This window comes from Seriola aureovittata, chromosome 13 (assembly GCF_021018895.1).
Source record: "Seriola aureovittata isolate HTS-2021-v1 ecotype China chromosome 13, ASM2101889v1, whole genome shotgun sequence".
Lineage (NCBI taxonomy): Eukaryota > Metazoa > Chordata > Actinopteri > Carangiformes > Carangidae > Seriola > Seriola aureovittata.
Genome location: NC_079376.1, coordinates 13,238,980 through 13,261,287, shown reverse-complemented (window position 1 = coordinate 13,261,287; position 22,308 = coordinate 13,238,980). Strand labels below are relative to the sequence as shown.

Below are 22,308 nucleotides of genomic sequence, written 5' to 3'. Positions count from 1 at the left end.
TATTATTTGGTGAAGTAATCCCAGAGAAGATGGCAACCTCCTGTGTTCTAATGTAATCTTCTCATCTTTGCAAGCACCTCCCAGTCACTCTGAAACCATCTTCTGTTCAGAGATCAAACACACTCTGAAATCCATTTTGTAGGTTACACAAATGACAAAATCAAATCTATTTTTTTCTTCAGTCTGTGTACTTTTCCTGCCAGACATGTCTGTATTAAAGATGCAGACATCATGTGATGTTGCCTTAGTTGATGGTGCTGTAGAGACGGAGGTTCATCATCCTGTGGAGCGAGCCTGAGGGTGCTGGCCAGTGGTTAACAAACCATGTATGCATTTAGCACAAAGCAAAGTCCTGTGATACTTGGACAATGTCCCTTAGTCAGCAGAGTGGAAATCCCCAAAACCATGTGCTGCAGACAGTCAGCTCTCACAGTATTACAGCTGACTGTTGACTCTAGTTGTCATGTTGTTGATTGATTAGATTGTAAACCATCCATTTTGCCATTTAGGTAGTAGACACTCCACAGAGGATTCTGCTGTGCTAAAAACTTTTTCACATGGCTGAACCTAAGTCCACATTCAAAACCCTATATAGATAATAATAGTAGTTCAACAGGCTGATAGCATAGTTTGGAAAATAAACATTTTATGGAATATCAAAAAAGGTCGTGAAAGATGTCATTACACACTAACTTATGGTCCCTTTCTCATTCCAGGTGAGGGTACTCTTCTCCAAAGGCCCCTTTATCTCCATCTTTGCCAGCGATCCCCATATCATCATAAAAGCTATCAACCAAAACCTCAATAGTGTGCTGAGAGACTCCAATATCAACGGCCACGACTACATGAGGAACATCGTCCACCTGCCAGTGTTCCTCAACAGCAGAGGTCTCAGTACGGCCAAAAAGCTTTGCATGGCAGCCCCCGCCAATGGAGAGGCATTGCCTGTTGAAGGTAAAGAACAAGGGATTATATACAACATATTTTAACATAAGACTGTATATGTATATGGAGATTTGCACCAAGTTTTGGGCTATGGATTGACAGGTCCAGAAGCTGTTGTTCTATTTGAATAGACATCTAAATTATGCTGTTCATTCACAAGCATTGGTCAGCTGCTGTTAACTTTGTCTCTTCCTCCCCCTCTCTCCAGGATGGCATGAAGACATGGAGAGGAAGATGTCTCAGAACAGCTTGGGCCAAGACCAGGCCAAGTTTGGCAGCAAGAATGCCCTCAACCGCAGGGTAATAGCAATTGAAGTCAAGTTTTTTTTTAATAGGCCATGCAATGTTTTGTTGGGGTTTATAGCCTCACATCAAGGCTTCCTGACCCCACCAAGCTCTTTAACTTGAGAAGACAAGGACGAACCATGGCACGTAAACAAAAGCCCTTGGGGAAGAGGAGAGGAAATTCAAAGAGGGATGCCCCTGCTGAGTTGGCAGTGGATGCAATAGAGACAATCAATATGTGAAATACAAGTCCAATAGTAGGACTATAGTAAATCAAAATTCAATATACCAGGACCAATATATCAAGCACATTATATTCTAATTGCCACCCTAAATATTTACAGTTTATACCCCAAGCTAACCTTATAACAACAAAACAAAAAAGCCTATAATGACACATTTCAGAGAAGCTTTTGATACAAAATCAAAATGGAGACAGATGTTTTTTTTATACAATGGGGTAAAATGAATTTGTTTTCCACCATACTTATTCCCACAGCACTCATGTTCATCTGGAAATATCATAAAGCTGAAAATGAATGTTTGATGTCATCACATTAATCAAACAAAATTAACATGCAGTTAGTTCACAACAACTTCAATAGAAATAACTGGGTGAGGGTGAGAGATACTGCCTTAGAAACCCTCACTGCTCTCTCTTTTCAGCCTCCTTCCTGAAGGGGGTGTTCAGTACATGCGCAGTGTTGGCAGGCATCTCAGAGGCCAGAGGACAGAAGGAGACACACACAAACGAAAAGAGAGAGGTGCTCGGTGTGCGGCCAAGGTTCCTGGTGTAATTGATGTAATGGCTGTTTATCCTTCCTGCTGCGTTGCCACAGCCTAATGACAAGGCCTAGCAGCAGTGGGTCCCTGTGACAAAACACTGGCACCAGGTCTGCTGGCAGGAGGCTAAGTGACTCTGCTGTTGTCGCTGATGCTTTCCTCCCCCCTGCGAGACCTTCCCACTACCCCTCTTCCTTCCCGCCTCCCTCTCTTGTTTGTTTGTTTGACATTTGTTTGTACCTCGGGTTTATCTAGCACCGTCAATTATTGGTATTGGGCCTTTCATTACGGGGTGGCATGCTCTTTTTATTTGCCCTCTGCCACTAGCTAGCTCTTGGCAGGAGGGTCCTCTTTCTACAAGTGGAGATTAAAATGAGGGCAGGAGGAGAAAATCAGTTAGTGGCTCTCCATTTTCATTTGGCTTCTTAAGTTTTGGATGGCATTATGGGTATCTCCATTTATCTACCATCTTATTTCCATTTATTGGCATTAAACAAATCCTCTTTTTAAGGAAAATAATTATTACCTGAAACTCAGCATTCAGTATTTCCACTTCAAAGTATAACCATTTTGTTGACTGAATGATTGAACTTGTTTCACAAAGGAAGCAAAAACAAAAACATATAAATGGGCCAGTAAGATGTAGAACTACAGTAAAAATCAATACATATTGGACAGCCAGCCACACAGGGCTGTCTGTATGATAGACCTTTTCAGGCCTGACTGAGTGGTGGCCATATGTTTCATCTCTCTGAGAAAGAGGTCATGAGACTGGCGTTACGACTTCAAAGTCAACCAAAAGCCTTGCCTTGGCTCATGACCATGGCAGCTGTCTGATATCATCACAGATGTTCTCCGGTATATCTGTGTCAATAGCTCGCCTGTGTGTCATGACTGTTCAGCTTTGGACAGTGGCTCTTTGATTTTTATTTGCAGTCACACAGAATTATATGTTTGGCTCATGAGGAGATGATATGGAAGGGGCTGAGAGTGTGAGAAAGAATACCTTTTGATTGGTTTCTCTCACACCACTTCACTTACTAATAGTGCAGACCTTTGCTGGGTTATCTTGACGAATCAGAGCAAAACAGACCCAGAAATGTATACGTGGACGGCATTTAAGTACTATTAAACACTGATAGGATCCATCCATGTGTTCCTCTGTACATTCAAACATAAGGTTTTACGATGACATGATTTGAGATTACATGTTGACCCTGAAACATCTGCTCTCTCTAAATCTTCTTCAGGGTCAGGAGAAATGTTAAGGTGGTGTTTGACTTGTCATTTCAGTTTGTCATTAGGGATTTATTTTAAGACTTCCCTGTAGAGTATGTTTCTGTTGAATGAGTACTGTGGCTGTGTTAGTTTTAAATCTGTGGCTTTAAGGCAGATCCTGCTTTTTCTTTCTTGCTGTTACACTAGTTTTATTGAGACTATAACAGGATTTTTTCATAGAAATATATAAAAAAAACAACAATAAAAGTTTGTTTTAAAATTTAGATTTTTCATGAGCATCACGTAAGCATCACCAACATCACTAAAACAACAAGTGAAACATGAAACACGCTAGATCCAAACATATATTCCCAGTCTTATGCTAACTAGATTTTCTGTTTGTCGTTGTGCACCCGCTGCCTGTCAAGGACACATACCGACGTCGCCAGATGCAGAGGACCATCACCAGACAGATGTCATTTGACCTCACCAAGCTGCTGGTGACTGAAGACTGGTTCAGTGACATCAGCCCACAGACCATGAGGAGGCTGCTCAATATCGTTTCTATCACAGGTAAAGAATAAGCCACTCTCTGCTTTGGCACCACCCTCATCTCTTAATGGTAACAAATAACATTTTGTTTTTACAGCAACATTACAGTTGTTTAGCCTTAATTGAACCTGCCCTAATGCTTTGCTTTTTAACTTAAGTCAGCTGTTGGGGAAAGATTTGGAGGAGGACACACCCGCAAAACAAAGCTCTGATGATATTTATTCCTAAACCAATAGAGGCGATGATGTGGCTGCAGAGGCAGTTTATTTGATCAAGCATTTTAATGAAGAGTACATTTTTCGTATAATCATTATATGTTACAGATATAAATTATACTGCACATACAATTAATCAGATGCTGACAGGACATGACCACAGGTCATGTAACAACAATATCACAATGGTCAAACTGATAACTTTGCAGTTACAGGCCCACTATTCTTTATGCCACAACTTTGTACCCATTATTAATCGACTGTGACGATTAAGGAGGATGAACAGTCCTTAGGGGTTGGTGTTCTCAGCTAGACTGGGATTAAGAGTAGACCAGTGACTTCCAAGGCCATGAATCCTCTGCATCATTGTTGACAGGCCGTCTGTTGCGAGCAAATCAGATCATCTTCAACTGGGATCGGCTGGCGTCGTGGATCAACCTGACAGAGGAGTGGCCTTACAGGACATCATGGATCATCCTTTTTCTGGAGGAGACTGACGGAGTGTCTGACCAGGTTGCTCTCAAGACCATCTACGAGAGGTAAACACACACACACATACACATACACACAGCGATAAAATAACCCCTTTCTAAAGTTACCTATCTGATCTAGAAGATGTACAGGCTTATTCAATGCACCTTGTTCTTTCTCACCTTCCTTCCCTTCTTGTTTTATTGTCTTTACTCCAGCCTCTTTCTTACTTTGGCTACAGCATTGGCAGACTGAGACCACTTTTAACATAAAATAAAGTTTAAATTACCTCAGTGGAAACTAAGTCAGAGGAATTCAGCCAAGTGACCGAGCTCTTCTCAGTACAACACTAAATCCTCCCTGACGAAGTCCACAAACCAGAACACAGTTTAAGTGTCACTTTAGAATCATATTACTTTTTCTCTCTATGAAATGTGTAATTTGTAAGTAAGATGTAAGTAATTTTGACCAACAGGTGGCAGTAGAGGATTTTCTTTTACATGCGGGCAACATTAGTGCACAGTTAGTGCCCTGCCTTTGAGTGCCACACTAATTGGCAACTGACAGACAGATTTTGTAACTGCTCATTATGCACAAGGCAAATGATGACTGTATTGTAAGTTTGACTTCTCTGGATTCGAGAAAAGACACATTTCCTAAAAACTGGACAAGAAACAACTGAAGGTCAGATGTCTTTATTTGAGCATTAAAGGGAAAGCCTTGGCTGTCTCTCCTTCTCTCTTTCTCTCTCTCTCTCTTTCTCTCGCTCTCTGTGTATACAGTATACAGAGTGTTTATGCCTTTGTATGTGTGTGGTCACGGACTGCTTTCAGGCGCACTCACCGCCAACAAGAGGAGGAGGCCGACACAGGCTGAATTACTGGGTTTTTGGTGCTGTTGTGTATCAGTCGCTGGCCTTTAAAGGTTGCACTCTGTCACAATACACTAGCGCCCACGACTCCTGCGGCAGGGAAGTGTCACAGACAGTTACTGTCAACCAGTCAGCCAACTAGATTCAGCAGACAACCCTCCCTCCCCCATTTCCAAGTCAAACTGCTGTCTCATTAGCTGTTCGTTTTTCAAAGGACAATAGGCAATACCTTCCATTTTGTTTTATGGTAGTCAAGTGTTACGTGTGAAACGTATAGTATGGGGAGCAAGGGGCATCATGGTCTCTGTCTTTTACAATTGTTAACTGAAGTGGAAAAGATTTTGTGACCACACTTCTCTGTCATATAGCTTTACCATATTTAAGTATAGTGGACACCCAAAAAAAAGTGTCCATACTTTTACCATAATTATTGTGGAAAATAAAACTGGCAGATATAATTATACACTAGGCCTGGATTCAAGTAGCTTTACCGCAGCATGATATTGTGCTTACACTGCTCATTAGACTTAATATAGCCATCATCTTGCTTTTGACCAACGGTCCTGTCTTTCTTTATCTCCCTCCTCATTGGGTGTCTTTCCAAATGGCTGCTCTGTTTTCCACAGTGGCTGTCGGAGAAGCAGCCTTAATGATGATGACAGGAAGCCTCAAACAGGCTAAACACAACGCCTTGCCTAGAGGCCTTATCTCTTGCGCTAATCTTCCGCTGATAAGACTCTGGCCTCTGTCTGTGTATCTTTTTCTGTCTCTCTGCTTGCTCTTTTCTTCCTCTTTCTTATTATGATCTGAAGCTCTTTAGGTCGCTTTTTCACTCTGGATGAGTTATTCTGTCTTTTTCTCTGAGCGATAGATGGGCACTTGACTGGCTTCTTGGAACCTCGGGCCTCTTCTCCCAACTGTCTGTCTGTTTGAGAGAGAGATAGCTACCTCTCTTTGCTTTCCTTTTTCAGCAGTATATATGAATACGCACATGCACTGGACATGTGCACACAGGCACGCATATCACATATGACGGAGGTTCAACCACTAAACCGTTTCCTGTATGTTATAATAAACTAATAGCTGTAACACTAATTCTGTCACCGCAAGACTATCATGCGTCAGACTACATGCATGTTCTTTGTGTTTTAGCGTGCATATGTGTGCATGAGTTGTTGTGCTCAGCCATTTTTTCACAGCGGAACTGCACATCCCCTGAGCGTTACTAAGTGAATATATTAGTGGTGAAGTGAACGTGGGGGTGAGTCAGCCCCTTATAGGTCAACTGTCGCCCTGCATCTCAGTCACAAGGCAGCACGCTCTTCCTCGTCTCTCCTTTTTGTAAGGGTTTCTACAGCACAGTGCACGGAGCATCAGAAAAACATAACATTTTATAAATCATTCAATGGAGTAACTATACAACTGTAGCGTGTACAAAAGATGTTTTCTGTTTCCATCTCCATCAGTAAAAATAAGGTCCAGGTTCGATCGTCGCCTGAGGTTCTTCAAATTCAGCCAGAAGATGTTTTCAGTCTGGATTGTATGTCCTACCTTGCCTGTCAAATGAAAATGAAATTACTAAACCACGTGGAAATATTGTGTGAATAACAGAGTGCCTCTCAGTGTAGAAGGTGACAGCCATTCTCTGAGGCATGTACCTGAACTCCTAGAAGAGCGAGGAAAAAATAGAAACAGTCGCCCACCTTCCCTCATATCTCACACAAACACACATGCTTTCAAAACGGCTAAAAGCTGTTTTTAGCAACTTGCCTAGCAATAACAAACGTCCATGAAGGGCTGTGAGGTGTCATTGTAGGACACGGCGTGAGGAGAAATGTGTAGCGCTAATTCCTGTAGCGGGAGCAGGCCCGTACAGCCCTCCTAATCTGATGGAGAATGTGTAATCGGTTAATAACCTCAGCGATTTCTATCATTAATGGTAAGACTGGGAGCTGCCCAGACTAATGCAAGGTAGCAGGGGGAAAGCACTGTGTAACAAAGATGGCACTGTCTGTAGGAGATACTGGCTCAAAGAAATCAAGCTCACACTCAGAGCATAGCTAAAATGTTCTGTTAGTTCAGTAGGGAAAACAAATTACAGCTCAAGCAGTTAGCCAGCATCGTGGCCTGCCTGACACACTGACAGAAATTGAACAGAAAACAAAACAGGAAGTGTTTTGGACTGACCCTTATATTAATTAACCACCTCAAATACATGCTGTATTTTTTTGTTTTTGATCACTGGTAAATTTAACTTGGAGCATTCAGCCTTGTGACTATCATTTTCAGCTATATCACTTCTTCCTCCTCAGTGTTATCTCTCTCAGGAGTCAGTTGTTCCTTGTTTTAGCTGCCAATAGAGACTTAATGACTCTTGCTAACCTAACTCCCTCCTGCTTCATGGTTATTGCTTTAAAGCAGCCATGCCATTTCTAAAGACTGTTAATGGGCTTTTGTATGTTTATTTCCTTGATGTTGTTTAGAATCATTACATTACATTCAGCCATTATGTGGAAGCTCTTCAAGTGACCTAAAGTAAGTGAGCAAGTGCAGCTTCTGGATCTTGTTCAAGGACACTCCTGTTGGACACATTGCTGTTGTTGTGACCTTTACTATGTTTTTGAACATCTATTAACCTTTACTGTTTTTACTCCATACTTGGATTTTCATTAGCTTTTATAAAATGCTTGGTCATCTTCCTGGGGGCCTGCATCTTTTAAATTCAATAACATTTAAATTTCCCTATTTAAATTGGAGATGTCCCCTTCCAAGAGAAAGATCTGATTAGATTTTGTTGCACCTTATTGCACAAATGTACTTTAGTTTTTTTATGATCAGCATTTATAAGGTAGTTGAGAATTAACAACAAAGCATATATATATTAATCTTGCATTTGATATACACTCAATTTTATATTCACACTTTATATACACATAAATGTTTACAGGAGGTGCTCATGCAATAGTAATGGCACACCAATCAATAGGATACAAGTTAATTACAGAAATGACTAACTCAGCAAAAAGAAAGGACAACAACTAAAAAAACAGACAATTAACAGAGGCCAAACTAATCTTCTTTTGTAATGTAGAGACAAGGGTGTAAACATTAGACGGTTCACTTGGTTAACAGAAAACAAAACAAGACCGTGGAATAGAAGTGATAGTAAAATCTAGAGCTGAAACTATTAGTCAGTTAATGGATTAGTTAGCAAATAAAGATTAGCTATTTCTCTTATTTTTCAAGCTAAAATGATTTAATTTAAGTGACTCTAGCTACAAATGTAAAGATATGCTTTTTTTCTTTTATTTTCTCTGATAGTGTCTTTGGCTTTTGGACTATGGATTGGACTTAATAAGCTATTTGAACATATAAACATGCATTCTGGGAAATTGTGATGGTTATTGTCCTCTATTTTCTGACATTTTATAGAACAAAAATAATTGAGTGATGAATCAACAATAAAAATATTTGTTAGTTGCAGCCCGATTGGCGTGTTTTACAAGACATGCTGTAGGAGAGAAAGTTCGGACAATCAATCACATAGACTAGCACTGAGATATAAGTGAATCCAAGATCAGGGGATGTGATCAGTCAGCTCCTGTATGTCTGGATATACATTAAAGGACTTCAAGGACTGTAAAATCACTGTTCATGCAGTTTGTAGGAATTCTTTCACAGTGTCAGTCAGTGTCTCAAATTATTAGAGTTTTTCTTTTTTTGTTTTGTTTTGTTTTGTCAGTGGGGATTAGTTTGAAAGTGAGTTAGTCCTGTGTTTTCGGTTGAGGGGTTAACATATTTGGACCTAATGATGTATGGGGGCGGGTTTAGTCAGCCCCTCCGAGAGTTTATTCCTGGACGCCCAGATTCCGTTTTCAGCTCTAAAAAAAAAAAAAAAAAAAAAAAAAAAGTGTCACTGGTCCACCGAGCAGGTTCCTGCACTGCTCTGACATCTGGTGCCCTGTCTGTGCCAGGATGCCCCCGCCGCACTCAGGAGTGTGTTTCTGGCGTTGCACCTGAATCTTCTGTTCATTACACACACACACACACACACACAAAAACTATTGCATGCCATGCACTTATAGACACACGTACACACAGGGATTTGTGAGAAAACGCATGCGTGTCGTAACTAAAACAAGCATACGTACAAACAGTATTAGCCACTACAAGCATTTGAGATTGAACATATGTATGTGCACGCATAAAACTTGTGCATGTGGTACACATGCAACACACACTTATGTACACACTGATTTTCACACACACACACCTAGCTCTCACACCAGTGCAAGAACATATGTCACCCCCAACTCCTCTGAGAATCAGTGTAATTAATCAGACCCTGAGATGCAGGCTGCGTTCAACAAACGCGTATATGCGAGCACACACACACACACACACACACACACATACACATACACATTCACACAGAGCGCAGGAAGCAGAACACAGCAGAGAAATTGTTGTTAGGTAAGGTAGTAGTGTCTAGAAGTGCTCTTAATTGCAGAGTCGCTGTGTTTGCCTGTATTTGCATGTAAATCAATTTACAAATCTTGCTGCACTTTATGCTTTTGCTCTTGATGTCACAGTTTGTGAAGATTCAACTTATTCCTTTCTTCCCTTCATCGTCTCTTCCTCTCTGTTTTGTTGGCCTGACCCTGCATTCATTTACCAAACAATCCCCCTTTCAGGGACGTGACAAGAGCCAGGCACTTCTTGGACACTTCAAAACTTTTTTTATTTTTTTTTTAAGTGCTAATTGCACTCTGAATGAATATGTAGCCAGGCAATTCAGTCTTAATTAGAGAGACTCTTATCCCAAGTACTGAAACATTAAGATGACACTCTCTTCATTCAGGATTACTTTAATTGGCACAATTATTGTAATTTGGTTGCAATTATGTGCCGGGATAAAAGCGCGTTCCAAAGCTCATGCGGGTGATTCCCTTTATGTGGAATCCTTTAATAAGCTCTTAAATATCTGGCCGCAAAAAAAATGGTGAGATCCTATTCTTCTCTTATGATAAATACTTTTGAACTTTTCCTGCCCTCAAATGAAAAGTCTTTATTCTTTGCCACGCAGGCTATTGTTCATGCGAATTCCCGTCGAATTTGTGACACTTTCTGTAATCTGTGTGCACTGCAAATGCTCAAAAATAGTTTTTCTTTCTCTGTGTCCTCTCAGGGATCCTATTGTCCCTGTGCTAAATCCCTCCGGGAGGTTTTTCAGTGAAAGACAGAGTAAAAACTGGTAATTCGATCGCTCATTGCACTGCCATTTGCCAAGAGACCCGAAAACGTGTGTGAATTTGTAAAGGCTGGTGTGAAGCCACCTATGTCTCAATAGAGTTCAGGCTCTGTCACTGATAGGACACCAGCATTGAGTCTACACACACCAGTCTGCTGACAGACTACCTGACAGACGAGTAGATGAATAACAGACAGAGTCAAAAAAGAATGCATGGTAGGTGCGAGATAAAGATGGAAAAGGGAGAGGGGTGGAAAAAGATAAGACAGGGCACAAAGAAAGAGAGAAGAAAGTCCAATCTCAGGCGGAAAAATGAGGTAAAGGAATCAAAATGTGTGAATACTGCAGAGGATCAGACTAGATACCAGCAGGATTAGTGCTAGACGAATTTGCCATTGGTGTATTCATGTCTCAGGTGTATTCATAGCCTCAGGTGATGCTGCTGCTCCAAGTGAGATAGTCCAGGTGGTGGACGCATACAAATTCATGCACATGTCCCACATGGCTGTTTACATTAGTGAAACTGGTCCTGTGCTGATTTCAGTTTAAGTGTGTGTGTGTGGGTCCGGGGGTGGGGGGGGTCCGGCCTGCATTGTCATTCCACCCCTCAGGTGTTTGGCGGTGGTGACTCAGGCATGAATCAGCCTCAGCCAGCTCCACCAACACTCAACCCCCACTGAGCTGCTCAAAATGTAAAAAAAAAAAAAAAAGAAAAAAAAACATGGCAGCAACTGTGTACAGGTGACACAGGAGGGTGTGTGCTGTGTATTTGTGTGTGTGGAGGCTACCACGTGAGGATGGAAAGAACGTCATGCAGCATTCTTTGTTAGAAAATCCTTAAAGCCCTTTTCATTTCTGCCTGTAAGCCGAGGTTGAAGGATTAGACTAATTGGTCTGAAACAAGAGAACTGCTCTGTTCCCTTTTCTGTGCAAGCCATAAGGAATCATTTCAAATGTAATAAAAGCTTCAGCTATACCTCTGACTGGCCTCTGCTCTTTAGTCATAGAGTCGTCCATCAGTGATGACAAGTTTTTGATTAACAATTAAATGTGACACCGAGATGGGAGGAAAGAAGTGGAGGGCTGAGAAGCAGACATCTGCCCGATACTTTGGTATTTCTCTGGTGTTGAGCACTATCGCTGATCTCTCTTCAGCTCTGCCGTTTCTTTGTGCTGGAACTGCTGGAAGGTGGGTGGGTGGTGGGGGTTTGGGTGGTGATTATAAATAGCAGTGCAGGGTTGCAAGAGGGTCAGTACTGACCTTTAAGTGGACAGTGAGATTCGCCACTCAGCCGCCACGGGCACACTTGATAGTCTCTCTCTCACTCACACACACACACACACACACACACACACACACACACACACACACACATATCCGGCCCTTAACTGATGTTAACATCCTGGCCCTTCAGAAGTCAGTGGAGGTTAGGCCCTTTTTAGGGTGTGTGTGTGCGTGTGTAGAAACCACACTAAAATGGCAAAGAACAACTAGGCAAGCGAGCAAGCCCAGAGAATGTGATTTGAAGATTTGGCTTATATTGGGAGGAATCACGAGTGTCCTTTTCTATCTTTGCTCTTAAAGCAGCTCTTGATTCGGCACTCATGCTGCCACCCACAGCATAGCTTAAGGATTTAGTTATCAGATTTGTCTGCTGGGGTCTCTTGAGCAATATGCTTCAGGTTCTAAAGAAACTTCTTAATAATCAGGGGAGACTTTTTCTCGCTGCCTTTGACTCAGAAACACATTGGAGTTGGTGAGCTTTGAGAAAAATCAGTTTTACTGCACAGCATTTTCTTCTCTCTCTCTCTCTGTTTAGCTCTCTGTCTCTCCAACGCTGACACCCTCAGTAATGTTTTCGTATCCCTCTCTCATCATATTTCTCATGCACACATCCCACTCTGTGAAGTAAACTGGAGCATTACTGGTTCAGCCTGAGCATCCCCAGCTTTTTTGTCACATTCGTTACTCACTATGTTGATTTTAGTTCCATAACAGACTTATTCCAGATGTATTATCTGCTGCAGAAGAGCACATTTGTCTTCACTTTAGAAGTCCATCCCACTTAACTCGGCAGCACACTGCCTATCAACTGGCCATTACAGCTATCAAACAACCACATGCGCTGATATGAACTTCGCAGTGCAATTAGTGTCATGATGAACGAACTCTGCCATGGCCCTATGATGCTCCAAACTCTCCTCTTACTCATAAATCACCAAGCTGAGGTTTAGTGTTTAACTATTTGTCAAGAATGAGGCCTTAGTTACTGTGAGTGGAGGGTTCAGTTAAGGTTTTTGGGGTCTGGAACAAGGAGGCTCCGTTTCGGCGCTACACATGAGTTTAATCAACATTTCAGGGAACCACTGAGTCCTGAGCCCGTCTCACCGAGAGGCTGCTCGCTCTGAAGCTGCTTGGTTTTTATCAGCCTGGTGTGTTTCCCATTAGCCTGCTTGTCTCTGTGGTTTGCTTTGGGATGCACAGGTCCAGCTTAGTACACGAGAGTTTCAATTATTGGACTAAACCTTGCCACAAATGTATATGGAAAGCAGACGCTGCCACAAGTTGTCAGTTGGCACTGCCAAGACAAGGAAGCAAGAATGAGAGAATGTTAGAGACAGAGGAAAGCAGAGACACAGGGTGTCCACATTACTTGAAGCATTTGATTCAAATCAAGGAAATACGTCTGGATTTTAAGGAGACAAAGAACATGGCGTCATTTAAAGTGAAAACATATTTATGCTCTCCCCCTCTGCCTTTGGGGTGGTGGAGTGCTTGGCAGCTTCCACTGTAACAATAACCTCTCTCAGCATTGATGCTGCGAGTCCACGCGCCAGCATGCTGGTCTGTCCGCCTGTCCACTGTTTTCCCAGAGAGGGCCTCACTGGTTTCATCCACGCGCTTGGCAGACAGTGTGCCAGCGGTTCTGACATGACTCTGACCAGGAGAGGAATGCACCGGACCCGGGCCTGGTTAACTTCTTCACCCACACATTGTTTTACTGGTCACACAGTGCCTCACACTGAAACTCTTGAGCTTCTCAAACACAATGTGCACAGGCGTTTGTCTGTTCTGCAGGCATCTCTCTGTCTTTGGGCCCCTTTATGGAAATGTTTGGCAGTGAGACCACCTCTTTGTGGCATGCATGCGCATGTCATCTGTAAAAGCACAGAGGGCAGCTGTAAAGCAAAGTCAAGTGGCACATTCATAGTTTCAGTGCCCAAAGAGAGGTCGGAAGGGATAGAGTGATGAATTCTGCTCATTCCCCTCAGCTGCAGCGTGTGGGAGGTTGACAGGAGAAGAAAGGCTATGCTCCAGTCAGCTTTGGGACCTATTAGCATTTGGATAAGCTCAGAAAGCTCTCAGTGGCCACACCACACAGAGTGGTTGGACCTAAGCGCCTGTGCTGCTGCAGCAGCTATAAGCTGGGTCCTGTCAATGGGCCCATTGTGCAGGAACGGCTGCTGGGATGCCTGCCGGCCTTTATCTCACTCGTCCTCGGTCTGCTTGAAAGTAGCACGCCGGCTTCCTTGGCGCTCCAAACCGTACATCCATCTTGTCATTTGGCAACTGATTGCTGATAAGAATGGCTTTGTTCATTTTGTCTCTATCGTCTGTTCACTGTGAGGATGACTAAGTCTGAAGTGATTTGTGTCAATTGCTTAATGCCAAGGCCAACAACTCATCATTAGTTATCTGCAAAGGATGTCATTTAAAGTGGTTATACCTCATTGACAAACTGCTGCTGGCATTTCAGGGGAACTGTTTGTTCTGCAGTTCAACATGATGTCCAAAATCACTCTAATGAATTATCAGCTGTCAGGGTATTAGTATTCCAATAATACTGCGCCTTCTCTATAGTTCTCTCCTTCCTTCTCTTGCATTTCTAAAATTCTCCTCATCAACCATCCATTGATTGGTGCCCTCCATCTTTACCAAAGATCTTACAAGGCCAGTAGTGTGTGAAGTGTGAGCCCCATGTTGTGTCTGGGCTGCCTCTCCTGCAGACATGTCTGACCAGTCAGCTGGGAACGTCAGGAATGGACCTCTGACTCTCCACTCTGTCCTTTTTTCTTTCCATCTGTCTGGGTATAACTCCATGATGGATGTCCTTGATTTGTTCTTCTCACCAGCCCCTGGTTGTCTTTGGAAGTCGCAGTAGTCTGCACTCCATGTTTTTAATGGTAGACAGCAAGCCAGAGCTAACATGCAGGGCAGCGAAATGGTTGGAAGTTGGAGGTTTTTTTGGGGGAGGGCTGGGGGGGTGTTGTTGTTAGATGGCTTGTAACTTGTGCAGGCTGTTATAGTTACAGTTTAATCACTTATTGGGACAAAATGACAAAACTGTGTGGACACACCACTGAGCTATGTTAGATAGTTCTATAAAAAGACTCAATACTCCTTAGAAAGTCTTTGGAGGGTGCTCTCTTTATAGCAAAAGGAAGTGCCCTGTGTGTGTCTGTGTGTGTGTGTGTGTGTGTGTTTGTGAGTCACTGGCTCCTGTTGGTCTGTGTCTTCAGACCCACAAATAAACAGCAGTAAGCCAGCTGGAAATTGGGAAAAGCACAGGCTTCTCCCAGTCTATATACGGGTTAATACAGTTCATGGGAAAAGGAACCAAACACACACACACACACACATACACATACACACACACACACACACACACACACACACACACACACACACACACACACACACAAACACACACACACACACACACTGTGCATGTATTTGCACGTGCATACAAACACACACTCCACTCTTCATCCGCGCCTTTGAATGTCCCCATCCACACTGCCCAGGTGTCTGCAGTGGACATTACATACCGCTGCTTTTGTCAATGTTTGAAATCATTGCTGGTGCAGCTTATGTATGTGTATATGCATGCAGGTAACATCTGTGCCTTCTGTGTCCTGCTCATCCTCCCTAGCAGAGGTCACATGAGCGGGGTTCATCTGTGTGCCAACATGGAGCTTCCTCGACCTTTTGGGTCTTGTTAAAGGTTCTAATGGAAGAAAACACTGAGAGGGCTTTGTCCACTGGAGCCCAGCTGTGCCTCTGCATCCTCCCCTCTCACAGCCTATTCTCTCTTCTTTCAGTCAAAGTGTGTCTGTACTGGCAGTTGGGTGGGAGCGCTGGGGTTTGGGTGACCCACCTGGGCTGGTCTGCTGAGAAGTGAATCTCTGCAGGAGGAGCACTCAGGACTGGGGAGAGGTTTACGAATGGAGCACAGATGCAAAAGTGTAGATTTAGTGTCAGTTTAGATTGCAATTCTTTGCCACCTAAAGATTTACAGGTAATCGTTGTCTTTTTTTGGACTTGGAAAATGTGCAAAATGAGCAGCTTTCCAGTCAGACTCTGTCATAAAATGATAATTTCCACACATTTGTGTTACAAATTTTTACTTCTTAGCATCTACAACACCTCCTCCCTGTATTTCTTGCCAGACTCGTACATTTGGTGAGAGACATCCCGTAACCACAAGGTCACAGGTTCGAGCCCTGCAACAGCAGATGCGTCCATCACCAGCCATCTGTCCTGTCAAAATGTCCTTGAACAGAAGACTGGACCCTTACCTGTTCACTCGCTGTAAGCAGTCTGGGCAGGAGTATCAGCTAAATGCCTAAAATGGAATTGATGTAACCTGTGTGTTGCAAATGTTCTTGTAAAGTATGGTTTTCGTCCAATAAGAACCTCACTGGATTGGGCTGACACGGGACACTTCAGCCAGCATGTTAACTGGAATAGGTTAGCTGGTAGTTTGGATTATTAGCTAACAGTGTGCTGCGTTGAGTCTTCGCCAGATGCTGACCTCACCCTGACTTAGCTAGCGTGCTGCAGCAATGGTACTAATCATCCAATCAAGTCACAGAAAGGCCTGCCTGTGTTCACTCTCAAAAACAGATCAGGCCCAGGGAAAAACCCAACTCATCAGCCAGCGTTTCTCAGCAGAGCATACCAGTACACAGACTGGGTGATGTATGGGGTGGGGGGGGGGGGGGGGGTTGAGTAAGGGTTGATCTGAGAGGAGGGAACGTTAAGCAGGATGTAGGGAGAGAAAAGCATCTACTGAGAAAATGATGAAGGGTTCGGATGAGAAATGGAGGCAGAGATGAGAAAGATGTCTGCTCCCTGCTGGAGTCTCTTCATTCATCTGATAAGAGCGGCATATTCTGGTGATGAATGGCCGGTGCCATAAGTCACTCAGAGTTTCATATTTTCATGTCTGAATGATGGGATTAACGAGATGTACTGATTGCTCTGGGTTGTTGGTGTTTGCTTCCCTTGTAGCCTTGGCCACATGTTATGCTGTCCTTGATTAAACTGATATCCGTTTTAACCTTGTGCAGCTGAAATTGAATTGAAATTTCCCACCTCTTAACACTTCAGTATTTGTATTTAGTATTCATAATTTCAGAGATGCTGGTGCCACCTCTAAACCACTGGTTTAAGCTTTAATTCATATTATGTGTCAGAGTTTGTGCAGTTTTCGAATGATTTTTAATGTAATATTCCATTAAGTGAACACTGCACCGTTCTTAATATAACGCAAGATGGTTTTCTCTGCAGTTTACACAGGAAAAACTATATCACGCAATAACGGAACAATCTCAAACACAAACATGGTGTTTACTTAAAAGCCTGTGATAACAAACATCATGTTAACTGTAGTAGCGCTTCATGACGTGCTTCCGTCTGCTGCTTGCTAAATTACCCTGATTGTCATCTTCTCAGGTTTCCTCCTCTGCTGAGAAAAGATAACATCCCTCACTCTATCTGTCCTCGAACATCCCCCCTTTCACTATCTTGCCTTCTCTAAATCCAGTTATCTCTCTGCTCTCATGATGATGATGACCGTTGCATATCTCTTCAATCTTAACAGTACTGCTTGCTATTTCCTCTTTTCTTTTTTCATCAGAATGTTATGCTTTGTGTTTACAGCTACGAATGCACCAGTCAGAACTTGTGTAAACTGACATGTTGACATATTTGTGTCTATAACGCTGAACAAATTAATGTATTGTTCTCCATAACCATTCGGTTTTCCACAGTGAAGAGTTGTTAAATTTTGTTGTATAGTAACTTGTTTTCTTTGTTTTTATTTCCATTCTACTGAATTTGAAAGTCCCAACAACGGAAAAGTCTCCAAATCATTAAGATTAATATTTGTAAATAGTTATCATGATGAGTGGATCTAGCCAAACTATCACTATGTTAACTTGTGCGAAATCCGCCTTCTCTTTGTCGTCTTCCTTTTGAAGAATCTCCAAGAGCATCCCCACCACTAAGGACGTGGAGCCACTGCTGGAGATCGATGGAGACATCCGCAGCTTTGAGGTCTTCCTGTCTTCCAGGACACCCGTTCTCACTGCCAGAGACGTGGAGATGTTCCTGCCCTGCACAGTCAACCTGGACCCCAAACTCAGGGAGATCATAGCAGGTTCATACACACTCACCGTTTCAGTGCAGATACTTGAAAAACCAGCAGAAAATGTCTTTAGGCTTGTGTTGGACACAACTAGCACATCTCGTGACCTTCCACAGCACATGGAGTTCTTCAGTCGTCATGGAGCTGGTTTAATTGTTATTGCATGACAACAAAACAACAACTAAACTATCTTCATGACAACAATAAGATGTGTGTTTGACACAACAAATAGGTTGGACCTTTTGTTAGGATGTTTTTTTTCATGTTAGAAAGACAGAGCATATGATTCACATTATTTTTATACCCATCAAATCGTTGAGTGACTTGATTTTTAACAGAAGCATCTTCAGTATCTGTGCTGACATTTACATGCGGTTAGAGCCATTTTTATTTTTATTTAGCTTTACAGAGTAGAACAGGGTTCCCACACGTTCTAGAAATCCTTTAAAGTTTGTGAATTTGAGGAAAAAAATCTAAGCCTTGAAAGTTTTTGAAAATAGACATAAATTGACATGGATCATTGATAGTGTTTGAATTTATATATTTTGTGCAAAAACAGAAATTGGTACAAAACATTAGTAAATAGGCTACCTGCTGCTGTCTGCATTTCTCCTGCCATTTCTCAGCTCTTCAACTCATCAAATCTCTGTCTCTGCTCAACTTTTTCAATATTTTGTTTTACTGTGCTGTGTTAGAGAAGGCAAGACACCATTTAGGCTGCCATCACTGTAACAAAGCACAACTGAGAAGTGTTCACACATTCAAGCCTCTCTCTCTTTTTAATTGTTGTCTGTGAGCTTCTGCAAAGCCTGCTAGTTGTCATATATTATAAAAATTCTTAGTGTTTTAACGGTAATTAACTTTGAACCATGTCTCAAACTATGCCGTGTCGGGTCCTTGAATTTGAGGCAATTGGACACAAAAAGTCCTTGAATTTGATGTTTAAGAAAGCATGGGAACCCTGGTAGTAAAGCTTAATATAAATAACTTAGAGTGTAGCTCATAGATACTAACCAGTATCTCAGCATATTTCATTAACTTTTTTTTTGTTCAGGTTAGCTCAAGATGAAACTGTTATCAGGCTTTTAAAATGTCATCACTATAATACGTGTGAGATTCTTTGTGTGTGTGTGTGTGTGTGTGTGTGTGTGTGTGTGTGTGTCTGTGTGTGTGTGTGTGTGTGTGTGTGTGGTGTGTGTGTGTGTGGGTGTGTGTGTGTGTGAGAGAGTGAGAGATAGGAAGAGGTTAATCATTTTACAAGTACCTAAAAGCACTGAGTATACAATAGCTTACAGAAAGAGAGAACTGTCCTCTATGAGATGTGTTGAATTCAGTGCCAGCTCATTTGGCAGTGACATTACTCATAACATTGCAGCAGGGTTTGCTCTAAAATCGCCCACTGCAGGGGCTCTCAGAAACCTACAGTTTGCTTATCATTTCCGAACAATCAAATGTCGAGCAGGTTTTCACTACAGCACTGTGGGATCGGGACAGTATTTTCACTCGCTGTCACCAATTTGCTTCAAGTGCTGCACCAGATTTCACAGTTTGTAGTTACAGTGATGTAATACTGCATCAGTATTAAACTGTAAGCTAGAGTGGCGCTGTACTTTTGCTACCATGCGTCAGCGTCCATTCAGTCTATACAGGAGTGTCAATGACGCCTAGTGTGAAGCTGCTGCATCATAGCGCATATGAGACCACACAACACACACACACACACACACACACACACACACACACACACACACAAAATCTGTTCCATTAAGCCAAGGTTGAGTCATGGAGGGCGCAGCTGACCAGGCTCTACAACCAGACGTCCAGTTAGTTAAGTACAGCACTTTTTTCCTAAAAGTGTTGATGTGTATATACTGCACGTATCCACCAAACATGTGTTTATTTGTGTGGGTTTGCTCAAAAGTGTATAGGTATTTTCACCTCCGCACGTGTCCCCAGGGAGCGGAAGGCGACCAATGCTCTTACCCAGTCATCCCGCTCCCTCCACTCCCTCCATGGCCAGTCAGTACTTGGTGCCCAGTGTCCTGTGGCCAGCCAGTGGGCAGTGCTGTCAGTGATACCCGCCCATGAGGCTGACTCACATCATAAGGCCCCCATTGTGTTCACAGGCTGGATTGGGTCTCACTCAGCGTGTCATTCAGCAGCCACTTGTATAACCAGGAGACATTCTGGTGCCTGCTTCTGTTTCTGGTTCTTACTTCCTTGCCAGCCACACAGAGCCACTCTGTTCTGTCTCTGGGCTTATTTAACTTTAATTTGGGAGGTTTTACCAAAGCTCCCTACTCAGCTCATACTCGACTCAAAGTCAAATTGATTTATGTGAAAACAATTGTGGCAAAGCACTTATGTGACAGTGTCTATGAGTTCACATGGTCTGTTTTGTTTGTTTACATGGGCGAATTTATTTGTCAGGGACAGCAAGGGGCTCCATGTGCCAGAGTTGTCACATGGCTGGTATATCTATTGGAAAACACAGAATATCAACACGCCTGCTGGTTTGTGAGCAAACAGAGTAATAGAAATCAAAGTGAGAACTGAATTCACAGCTGAAGGTCGTTGTAATCGTAACATCTGCGCTGCTTTTCTCTCCAGCATTTAGTTGTTTGATTGTCTTCTATTTTGGATAAGGAGAACATGTTCAGGAACAAGGTTCTTGTTGTATTCCCCACAGTGCTTTGAGAATCAAGGAATTTTACTCTTGCGTGCGTTGATCGTTTGATATGTATTTTTCTCTGTGGATTCACAACTGTCTAAACTCTCTAGAGATGATGAAATAAAGCTAAATTATTGATGCGTGGGTGGATCTGAAGGGTCTTTATAGTCATCGCCAAGACATGATCAGCAGCATCGCAGATAAACAGTTCCTTCTCTCTCCCGCTCTTGTTCTTGTTTTCCCCCGGCTCTGTCCACTCTTTAGATGTGCGTGCGGCCAGGGAGCAGATGCACATGGGAGGAGTGACCTATCCCACGCTGCCCCTGCAAGAGGCAGTGCCCCGTCCTCAGTCAGGTTATGGCCATCACTCTGCTGCTTGCTCCCCGGCAGCCTCCTTCACCGGATCCCTGCCTCCTCAGCCCCACAGCTCCTACTTCAGCGGGATGACTGGCCCGCAGCACCCCTTCTACAACCGGGTGAGACAAAACAGGGACTCGTATGTAGATAACAAGTCCTGTACCTAATGTTTATAGTTCATCAGGGGCCTGTGTTGGGTGACCCCAAGTGAAAATGTGATCTTCTTACGGGTCCAAAAATAAGTAAATGTTGGTCAGGATCTCCACTCCATGAAACAAAATTGGAATCACTGGCTGCTTTCTGAAAGCGACAGAAGAAATTGTTTCTGCCCCTGAGTGGCACACACTGATCCACACATCCACAAACAACCACACAGCACTTGGCAGTTATATCATGAGTAAATTGTGCAGTTAACAGATCTTTGTATGTAGCATACAGGATGACAATCATATCTTTTCCCCACTGCATTTTTGTTATATGTGTGCCTGAGCCCCCTCCTATGATTTTATGATTTCCATTTTGTTTTTACCTCCTCTCCACGTCCTCCTCTCCTTAGCCTTATTTCCCCCATCATGTGTATCACCTGCCACGGCATTACTCCCACCATGTCCCCCCATCTTCGCGTCCCTCCATTAAACCACCTGGCCATCCTCAGGACACCAGTGGACTTGTAAGTAAAGAAATAGTGCTATATACACTGAACTTTTGCTTTCATCTTGCACTAGAGCAGATATACTACTTGTTGTTGCAGTTACATTATATAACAACACTGTCTGTGTGATTGGATTGATTGAAAGCTGTTTCTGTCTTCTACATTACACTAAGCAGTTTCCCAGCAGTACCAGTTAAGGGAGATGTTATTCCATTTGTATTAATAATTTCCTAAATATAATAAAAACTTACAAAGACTCAGGCTCAGGATATAATGCTATTATATCACTTAATGTTTACTATGCCATCAGGTCCATTGTTTCGGATGTACAGCAAGTCTGATTCCATTTCTTCTTTTAACACCTCCTTTTCTTACATCTACGTCTCTCCTCCATCCCTCTGTCTCCCTCTCCTCAGTGTGATGTCATGTGTTTTAACTTTACATTTTCCATTACCTCCTGATGTTTTTAATATCACCCCGTTTCCACTGCCCCTGTGCCCAACCCCTGTCTAGCTCCTGATGCTGCCGGGGCTATTTCTCTTCTCGTTTATGAGCCCAAACCCAGAGTAAAGAAGTGAAAGGTTATTCCATAAATTGAGCGTTC

The 22,308-nt window shown here is 42.8% G+C and overlaps 1 protein-coding gene across 6 annotated transcripts in view; it reads left to right on the top strand.

Annotated features, from left to right (window-relative positions):
- Nucleotides 1–22,308, top strand: part of kidins220a (kinase D-interacting substrate 220a) — a 45,231-nt gene that overhangs the window by 15,035 nt on the left and 7,888 nt on the right. For 5 of the 6 annotated variants that reach the window (XM_056393192.1, XM_056393191.1, XM_056393187.1 and 2 more), the window contains exons 20-26: nt 717–954; nt 1,154–1,245; nt 3,660–3,804; nt 4,375–4,537; nt 17,858–18,036; nt 20,960–21,171; nt 21,609–21,722. In XM_056393192.1, coding sequence (XP_056249167.1) covers nt 717–954; nt 1,154–1,245; nt 3,660–3,804; nt 4,375–4,537; nt 17,858–18,036; nt 20,960–21,171; nt 21,609–21,722 — 1,143 coding nt within the window. The remainder of the gene's footprint in view (nt 1–716; nt 955–1,153; nt 1,246–3,659; nt 3,805–4,374; nt 4,538–17,857; nt 18,037–20,959; nt 21,172–21,608; nt 21,723–22,308) is intronic. The other variant, XM_056393193.1, reaches the window with a different exon arrangement.